The 10000-nt window shown below is 47.8% G+C and overlaps 1 protein-coding gene across 1 annotated transcript in view; it reads left to right on the top strand.

Moving 5' to 3' along the window:
* Positions 1-10000, top strand: part of LOC124021149 (vacuolar protein sorting-associated protein 13C-like) — a gene marked incomplete at its 5' end in the record, with an annotated part of 165885 nt that overhangs the window by 102263 nt on the left and 53622 nt on the right. The window contains 4 exon segments of the mRNA XM_046336501.1: positions 4098-4238; positions 5755-5836; positions 5992-6061; positions 6301-6412. Of these exon segments, the coding sequence (XP_046192457.1) occupies positions 4098-4238; positions 5755-5836; positions 5992-6061; positions 6301-6412 (405 nt within the window).

Below are 10000 nucleotides of genomic sequence, written 5' to 3'. Positions count from 1 at the left end.
TTATAGAGGGCATTACGGACACACAAGGGGAGGGTCAACTGAACATTTGGGTCCTGGCTGAGACCAGTTTATTATACTGTTCTGGATTTAACAGAACCAGACAGAACCAGACAGTTTGTTAACATGGGTTAGGGCCCAACATATATAGGACTATTCTAGACTGGAGATGTCTGGAACCCAAACCATGTGATCTATTTTATTAGAGATGTCTAGAACCCAAACCATCTGATCTATTTTATTAGAGATGTCTAGAACCCAAACCATCTGATCTATTTTATTAGAGATGTCTAGAACCCAAACCATCTGATCTATTTTATTAGAGATGTCTAGAACCCAAACCATCTGATCTATTTTATTAGAGATGTCTAGAACCCAAACCATCTGATCTATTTTATTAGAGATGTCTAGAACCCAAACCATCTGATCTATTTTATTAGAGATGTCTAGAACCCAAACCATCTGATCTATTTTATTAGAGATGTCTAGAACCCAAACCATCTGATCTATTTTATTAGAGATGTCTAGAACCCAAACCATCTGATCTATTTTATTAGAGATGTCTAGAACCCAAACCATCTGATCTATTTTATTAGAGATGTCTAGAACCCAAACCATCTGATCAGAGATGTCTGGAACCCAAACCATCTGATCTATTTTATTAGAGATGTCTAGAACCCAAACCATCTGATCTATTTTATTAGAGATGTCTAGAACCCAAACCATCTGATCTATTTTATTAGAGATGTCTAGAACCCAAACCATCTGATCTATTTTATTAGAGATGTCTAGAACCCAAACCATCTGATCTATTTTATTAGAGATGTCTAGAACCCAAACCATCTGATCTATTTTATTAGAGATGTCTGGAACCCAAACCATCTGATCTATTTTATTAGAGATGTCTGGAACACAAACCATCTGATCTATTTTATTAGAGATGTCTAGAACCCAAACCATCTGATCTGCTTTATTAGAGATGTCTAGAACCCAAACCATCTGATCTATTTTATTAGAGATGTCTAGAACCCAAACCATCTGATCTATTTTATTAGAGATGTCTGGAACCCAAACCATCTGATCTATTTTATTAGAGATGTCTAGAACCCAAACCATCTGATCTATTTTATTAGAGATGTCTAGAACCCAAACCATCTGATCTATTTTATTAGAGATGTCTAGAACCCAAACCATCTGATCAGAGATGTCTGGAACCCAAACCATCTGATCTATTTTATTAGAGATGTCTAGAACCCAAACCATCTGATCTATTTTATTAGAGATGTCTAGAACCCAAACCATCTGATCTATTTTATTAGAGATGTCTAGAACCCAAACCATCTGATCTATTTTATTAGAGATGTCTAGAACCCAAACCATCTGATCTATTTTATTAGAGATGTCTAGAACCCAAACCATCTGATCTGCTTTATTAGAGATGTCTAGAACCCAAACCATCTGATCTATTTTATTAGAGATGTCTAGAACCCAAACCATCTGATCTATTTTATTAGAGATGTCTAGAACCCAAACCATCTGATCTATTTTATTAGAGATGTCTAGAACCCAAACCATCTGATCTATTTTATTAGAGATGTCTAGAACCCAAACCATCTGATCTGCTTTATTAGAGATGTCTAGAACCCAAACCATCTGATCTATTTTATTAGAGATGTCTAGAACCCAAACCATCTGATCTATTTTATTAGAGATGTCTAGAACCCAAACCATCTGATCTGCTTTATTAGAGATGTCTAGAACCCAAACCATCTGATCTGCTTTATTAGAGATGTCTAGAACCCAAACCATCTATTTTATTAGAGATGTCTGGAACCCAAACCATCTGATCTATTTTATTAGAGATGTCTAGTCAAATTATGAACATCCAATCACATTAACCGCTACTCTCACTGACAGCCTAGTCAAATTATGAACATCCAATCACATTAACCGTTACTCTCTCGTGGGAATTCCACTAACGGTCTGTATGTTGCCAAACGTAGCTGCTGCTGATGTTGGTATCAGTACTGATGGCACAAAAGTCATGACAGGGAGACATCGAGGAGGGGTAACGCGCGAGCAAGCAGTTGCTCCCGACGCCACTTGGGTACACTGCAGCATCCCCCTAGAGGCTCTTGGGTAGACTGCAGCATCCCCCTAGAGGCTCTTGGGTAGACTGCAGCATCCACCGAGAGGCTCTTGGGTAGACTGCAGCATCCACCGAGAGGCTCTTGGGTAGACTGCAGCATCCACCTAGAGGCTCTTGGGTAGACTGCAGCATCCCCCTAGAGGCTCTTGGGTAGACTGCAGCATCAACCTAGAGGCTCTTGGGTACACTGCAGCATCCCCCTAGAGGCTCTTGGGTACACTGCAGCATCCCCCTAGAGGCTCTTGGGTACACTGCAGCATCCACCGAGAGGCTCTTGGGTAGACTGCAGCATCCACCTAGAGGCTCTTGGGTACACTGCAGCATCCACCGAGAGGCTCTTGGGTACACTGCAGCATCCCCCTAGAGGCTCTTGGGTAGACTGCAGCATCCACCTAGAGGCTCTTGGGTAGACTGCAGCATCCACCGAGAGGCTCTTGGGTAGACTGCAGCATCAACCTAGAGGCTCTTGGGTACACTGCAGCATCCACCTAGAGGCTCTTGGGTAGACTGCAGCTCCACCCAGAGGCTCTTGGGTAGACTGCAGCATCCACGGAGAGGCTCTTTGGTACACTGCAGCTCCACCCAGAGGCTCTTGGGTAGACTGCAGCATCCACGGAGAGGCTCTTTGGTACACTGCAGCATCCACCTAGAGGCTCTTGGGTAGACTGCAGCATCCACCTAGAGGCTCTTTGGTAGACTGCAGCATCCACCGAGAGGCTCTTGGGTAGACTGCAGCATCCACGGAGAGGCTCTCGCTGCCAAGGGAATACCTGACAGCTTGATAGACATTTTGGACACTACAGTGAACATGGGTAACTTTGTTAAAGCAAGGCTCCTGAACTCTCGTATTTTCTGCACTATGCAATGATATGGGCAGCTTCCATATAACGTTTTTACAAGGAGCAAAATTTTGTTTGTTTTTTTATAATTGAGAGACGAGCTTGAAGTTTTCTTTACTGACCATAATTTTCACTTGTCTGACGGCTTGCATGATGACGAGTTTCTCACACGACTGGTCTATCTAAACTAAAAAGTTTGGGAACCACTGGAGTAGGGGGAAACGGAGTAGGGGAAACGGAATAGGGGGACACGGGGTAGGGGGACACGGAATAGGGGGACACGGGGTAGGGGGGACACGGGGTAGGGGGACACGGGGTAGGGGGACACGGGGTAGGGGAAACGGACACAGGGTAGGGGGAAACGGGGTAGGGGGAAACTGAATAGGGGGGACGGTCACGGGGTAGGGGGAAACGGGATAGGGGGAAACTGAATAGGGGGGGACGAACACGGGGTAGGGTGGGAAACGGGTAGGGGGAAACGGACACGGCGTAGGGGGGAAACGGGGTAGGGGAAACGGACACGGGGTAGGGGGAAACTGGGTAGGGGGAAACTGAATAGGGGGACGGTCACGGGGTAGGGGGAAACGGGATAGGGGAAACGGACATGGGGTAGGGGGAAATGGGGTAGGGGGAAACGGACACGGCGTAGGGGGAAACGGGGTAGGGGAAAATGGACACTGGGTAGGGGGAAACGTGGTAGAGGGGAAACGGGGTAGGGGAGAAACGGACACGGGTAGGGGAAACGGGGTAGGGGGAAACGGACACGGGGTAGGGGGAAACGGACACGGGGTAGGGGGGAAACGGACACGGGGTAGGGGGAAACGGGGTAGGGGGAAACGGACACGGGGTAGGGGGAAACGGGGTAGGGGGAAACGGGGTAGGGGTAGGGGGAAACGGGCTCGGGGTAGGGGGAAACTGACACGGGGTAGGGGGAAACGGGGTAGGGGGAAACGGACACGGGGTTGGGGGAAACGGACACGGGGTAGGGGGAAACGGACACGGGGTAGGGGAGAAACGGGGTAGGGGAAACGGACACTGGGTAGGGGGAAACGGATACGGGGTAGGGGGGAAAATGACACGGTTGTGAATATTTACCTCCTTTACCCATGCAGGTGAACTTTGGGAAGGTTCCCATGGTGATGCGTCAGCCCTTTTCCAGTAGTATCAGGAGGAACTTCCTGTCTGGGATTCAGGTGGAGTTCAAACAGTCGCCTCATCAGAGAAGTCTCCGGGCCCAGCTACACTGGCTCCAGGTAACACCCTACATCCTAACCCCTACATCCTAACCCCTACATCCTAACCCCTACATCCTAACCCCTACATATACTACATCCTAACCCCTACATATACTACATCCTAACCCCTATACCCTACACCCTAGCCCCTACACCCTAGCCCCTACACCCTAGCCCCTACACCCTAGCCCCTACACCCTAGCCCCTACACACTAGCCCCTACACACTAACCCCTACACCCTAACCCCTACACCCTAACCCCAACATACACTAACCCCTAACCCCTACACACTAACCCCTACACACTAACCCCTACATATACTAAACCCTAACCCCTACACACTAACCCCTACATATACTAAACCCTAACCCCTACACACTAACCCCTACATATACTAAACCCTAACCCCTACACACTAACCCCTACATATACTAAACCCTAACCCCTACACACTAACCCCTACACACTAACCCCTACATATACTAAACCCTAACCCCTACACACTAACCCCTACATATACTAAACCCTAACCCCTACACACTAACCCCTACATATACTAAACCCTAACCCCTACACACTAACCCCTACATATACTAAACCCTAACCCCTACACACTAACCCCTACATATACTAAACCCTAACCCCTACACACTAACCCCTACATGTATCTGTGGTGATATTAAACCCTTTACGGTGTATCTGTGGTGATATTTAACCCTTGTCTTGATGGTGTATCTGTGGTGATATTAAACCCTTGTCTTTACGGTGTATCTGTGGTGATATTTAACCCTTGATGGTGTGTATCTGTGGTGATATTAAACCCTTGTCTTTACGGTGTATCTGTGGTGATATTTAACCCTTGACGGTGTGTATCTGTGGTGATATTAAACCCTTGTCTTTACGGTGTATCTGTGGTGATATTTAACCCTTGTCTTTACGGTGTATCTGTGGTGATATTTAACCCTTGACGGTGTGTATCTGTGGTGATATTAAACCCTTGTCTTTACGGTGTATCTGTGGTGATATTTAACCCTTGTCTTTACGGTGTATCTGTGGTGATATTAAACCCTTGTCTTGATGGTGTATCTGTGGTGATATTTAACCCTTGTCTTTACGGTGTATCTGTGGTGATATTTAACCCTTGATGGTGTGTATCTGTGGTGATATTAAACCCTTGTCTTTACGGTGTATCTGTGGTGATATTTAACCCTTGTCTTGATGGTGTATCTGTGGTGATATTTAACCCTTGTCTTGATGGTGTATCTGTGGTGATATTTAACCCTTGTCTTGAGGGTGTATCTGTGGTGATATTTAACCTTTGTCTTGATGGTGTATCTGTGGTGATATTTAACCCTTGATGGTGTGTATCTGTGGTGATATTAAACCCTTGTCTTTACGGTGTATCTGTGGTGATATTAAACCCTTTACTGTGTATCTGTGGTGATATTAAACCCTTTACAGTGTATCTGTGGTGATATTTAACCCTTGATAGTGTATCTGTGGTGATATTTAACCCTTTACGGTGTGTTTCAGGTGGACAACCAGCTGACTGGAGCTTTATTCCCCATTGTGTTCCACCCTGTTCCTCCTCCAAAGTCCATCGCTCTGGACTCAGGTAACCTCTGCCTCCCCGGGGACATGGCTTTGTGTGTGTGTTCTCTAATACTCTTCTCTAATTGGTCCTTCTTTGTCTTTCTTCCTCATGGCTGTGTGTGTGTGTGTTCTCTCATGCTCTTCTCTAATTGGTCCTTCTCTGTCTTCCTTCCTCAGAACCAAAGCCTTTTATGGACGTCAGCATCATCACCAGGTTTAACCAACACAGTCAGGTCACGCAGTTCAAGTGAGTCTTCTGCTTATACCCCCCCTCCCTACACTGTTAGGGTACACACTTCTGTTTAGGGTACACACTTCTGCTTATACCCCTCCCTACACTGTTAGGGTACACACTTCTGTTTAGGGTACACACTTCTGGTTAGGGTACACACTTCTGTTTAGTGTACACTTCTGTTTAGTGTACACTTCTGTTTAGTGTACACTTCTGTTTAGTGTACTGTAGTCATACTGTGATCTGTGTTAAAGGTACTTCATGGTTCTGGTCCAGGAGATGGCTGTGAAGATTGACCAGGGATTCCTGGGAGCCATCTTGGCCCTGTTCACCCCAGCTGCCGAATCGCATGTGGACAAACAGAAGGTAACTGACCTAGACACAGACACGGCCAGGGACAGGGACACGGCTAGGGACACGGCCAGGGACACAGCCAGGGACACGGCCAGGGACAGGGACACGGCCAGGGACACGGCCAGGGACACGGCCAGGGACACGGCTAGGGACAGGGACACGGCCAGGGACAGGGACACGGCTAGGGACAGGGACACGGCTAGGGACAGGGACACGGACACGGCCAGGGACAGGGACACGGCCAGGGACACAGCCAGGGACACGGCCAGGGACAGGGCCAGGGACAGGGACACGGCCAGGGACACGACCAGGGACAGGGACACGGCCAGGGACACGGACAGGGACACGGACAAGGACACGGCCAGGGACACGGACAGGGACAGGGACACGGCTAGGGACACGGCTAGGGACACGAACACGGCCAGGGACACGGCCAGGGACACGGACAGGGCCAGGGACACGGCCAGGGACACGGCCAGGGACACGGCCAGGGACACGGCCAGGGACAGGGACACGGCCAGGGACACGGCCAGGGACACGGCCAGGGACACGGCCAGGGACACGGCCAGGGACACGGCCAGGGACACGGCCAGGGACACGGTCAGGGACAGGGACAGGGTCAATGAGGTGATGGTTGAAGTGGACAGAAAAGGGGTCTGGTACTCATGATAAAAGGGGACTGGTACTCATGATAAAAGGGGACTGGTACTCATGATAAAAGGGGTCTGGTACTCATGATAAAAGGGGACTGGTACTCATGATAAAAGTGGGCTGGTACTCATGATAAAAGGGGACTGGTACTCATGATAAAGGGGTCTGGTACTCATGATAAAAGTGGGCTGGTACTCATGATAAAAGTGGGCTGGTACTCATGATAAAGGGGACTGGTTCTCATGATAAAGGGGACTGGTACTCATGATAAAATGGGGGCTGGTACTCATGATAAAAGGGGACTGGTACTCATGATAAAAGGGGACTGGTACTCATGATAAAGGGGACTGGTACTCATGATAAAATGGGGGCTGGTACTCATGATAAAAGGGGACTGGTACTCATGATAAAAGGGGACTGGTACTCATGATAAAAGGGGGCTGGTACTCATGATAAAAGGGGGCTGGTACTCATGATAAAAGGGGGCTGGTACTCATGATAAAAGGGGCTGGTACTCATGATAAAGGGGACTGGTACTCATGATAAAACAGGGGTTGGTACTCATGATAAAACGGGGGCTGGTACTCATGATAAAAGGGGTTGGTACTCATGATAATAATATATGCCATTTAGCAGACACTTTTATCCAAAGCGACTTACAGTCATGTGTGCATACATTCTACGTATGGGTGGTCCCGGGGATTGAACCCACTACCCTGGCATTACAAGCGCCATGCTCTACCAAATGAGCTACAGAAGGACCATGATAAAATGGGGGTTGGTACTCATGATAAAATGGGGGCTGGTACTCATGATAAAATGGGGGCTGGTACTCATGATAAAATGGGGGCTGGTACTCATGATAAAATGGGGGCTGGTACTCATCATAAATGGGGGCTGGTACTCATGATAAAATGGGGGCTGGTACTCATGATAAAATGGGGCTGGTACTCATCATAAATGGGGGCTGGTACTCATGATAAAATGGGGGCTGGTACTCATGATAAAAGGGGGCTGGTACTCATGATAAAAGGGGGCTGGTACTCATGATAAAAGGGGGCTGGTACTCATGATAAAAGGGGGCTGGTACTCATGATAAAAGGGGGCTGGTACTCATGATAAAAGGGGGCTGGTACTCATGATAAAGGGGACTGGTACTCATGATAAAACAGGGGGTTGGTACTCATGATAAAACGGGGGCTGGTACTCATGATAAAACGGGGGCTGGTACTCATGATAAAAGGGGGTTGGTACTCATGATAATAATATATGCCATTTAGCAGACACTTTTATCCAAAGCGACTTACAGTCATGTGTGCATACATTCTACGTATGGGTGGTCCCGGGGATTGAACCCACTACCCTGGCATTACAAGCGCCATGCTCTACCAAATGAGCTACAGAAGGACCATGATAAAATGGGGTTGGTACTCATGATAAAATGGGGGCTGGTACTCATGATAAAATGGGGGCTGGTACTCATGATAAAATGGGGGCTGGTACTCATGATAAAATGGGGGCTGGTACTCATCATAAATGGGGGCTGGTACTCATGATAAAATGGGGCTGGTACTCATGATAAAATGGGGGCTGGTACTCATCATAAATGGGGGCTGGTACTCATGATAAAATGGGGGCTGGTACTCATGATAAAAGGGGGCTGGTACTCATGATAAAAGGGGGCTGGTACTCATGATAAAAGGGGGCTGGTACTCATGATAAAGGGGGCTGGTACTCATGATAAAACGGGGGCTGGTACTCATGATAAAACGGGGGCTGGTACTCATGATAAAAGGGGGTTGGTACTCATGATAATAATATATGCCATTTAGCAGACACTTTTATCCAAAGCGACTTACAGTCATGTGTGCATACATTCTACGTATGGGTGGTCCCGGGGATTGAACCCACTACCCTGGCATTACAAGCGCCATGCTCTACCAAATGAGCTACAGAAGGACCATGATAAAATGGGGGTTGGTACTCATGATAAAATGGGGGCTGGTACTCATGATAAAATGGGGGCTGGTACTCATGATAAAATGGGGGCTGGTACTCATGATAAAATGGGGGCTGGTACTCATCATAAATGGGGGCTGGTACTCATGATAAAATGGGGGCTGGTCCTCATGATAAAAAGGGGACTGGTACTCATGATCTTTTAGAGATAATATTCTATAAGAGGTGCCAGTACTCTGCTCTGGGGTTCAGGAGAATGAGGAGGTGGACTGTAGTGTAAACATGAGAATTACTGCCCCCTGTTGGTAGAATAATGGACTGTAGTGTAAACATGGACATACTGCCCCCTGGTGGTAGAAGAATGTACTGTAGTGTAAACATGGACATACTGCCCCCTGGTGGTAGAATAATGTACTGTAGTGTAAACATGGACATACTGCCCCCTGGTGGTAGAACAAAGACATAACCAGACAGGAAAGAGGAAATAAAGGAGTCTACTTTATGTTGGAATTGCAGAGTATAAGAATAGATGCTGTAGAGGGTCCAGCAGATGGCTGTGGAGATTGACCAGGGCTTCCTAGGAGCCATCCAGGACCTGGTCACCCCTGTTACTGACAAACCACTTAACCTTCCTAGGAGCCATCCAGGCCCTGGTCACCCCTGTTACTAGGAGCCATCCAGACCCTGGTCACACATGTTACTGGGAGCCATCCAGACCCTGGTCACCCATGTTACTAGGAGCCATCCAGAACCTGGTCACCCCTGTTACTGAAACACACACCGACAAACCACTTCACCTTCCTAGGAGCCATCCAGACCCTGGTCACCCCTGTTATTAGGAGCCATCCAGACCCTGGTCACCCCTGTTACTAGGAGCCATCCAGACCCTGGTCACCCCTGTTACTAGGAGCCATCCAGACCCTGGCCACCCCTGTTACTAGGAGCCATCCAAACCCTGGTCACCCCTGTTACTAGGAGCCATCCAGACCC

This window comes from Oncorhynchus gorbuscha, unplaced genomic scaffold (genome assembly GCF_021184085.1).
Source record: "Oncorhynchus gorbuscha isolate QuinsamMale2020 ecotype Even-year unplaced genomic scaffold, OgorEven_v1.0 Un_scaffold_1064, whole genome shotgun sequence".
Lineage (NCBI taxonomy): Eukaryota > Metazoa > Chordata > Actinopteri > Salmoniformes > Salmonidae > Oncorhynchus > Oncorhynchus gorbuscha.
The sequence above is the reverse complement of the archived record's forward strand: the minus strand, read 5'-3'. Positions and strand labels throughout refer to the sequence as shown.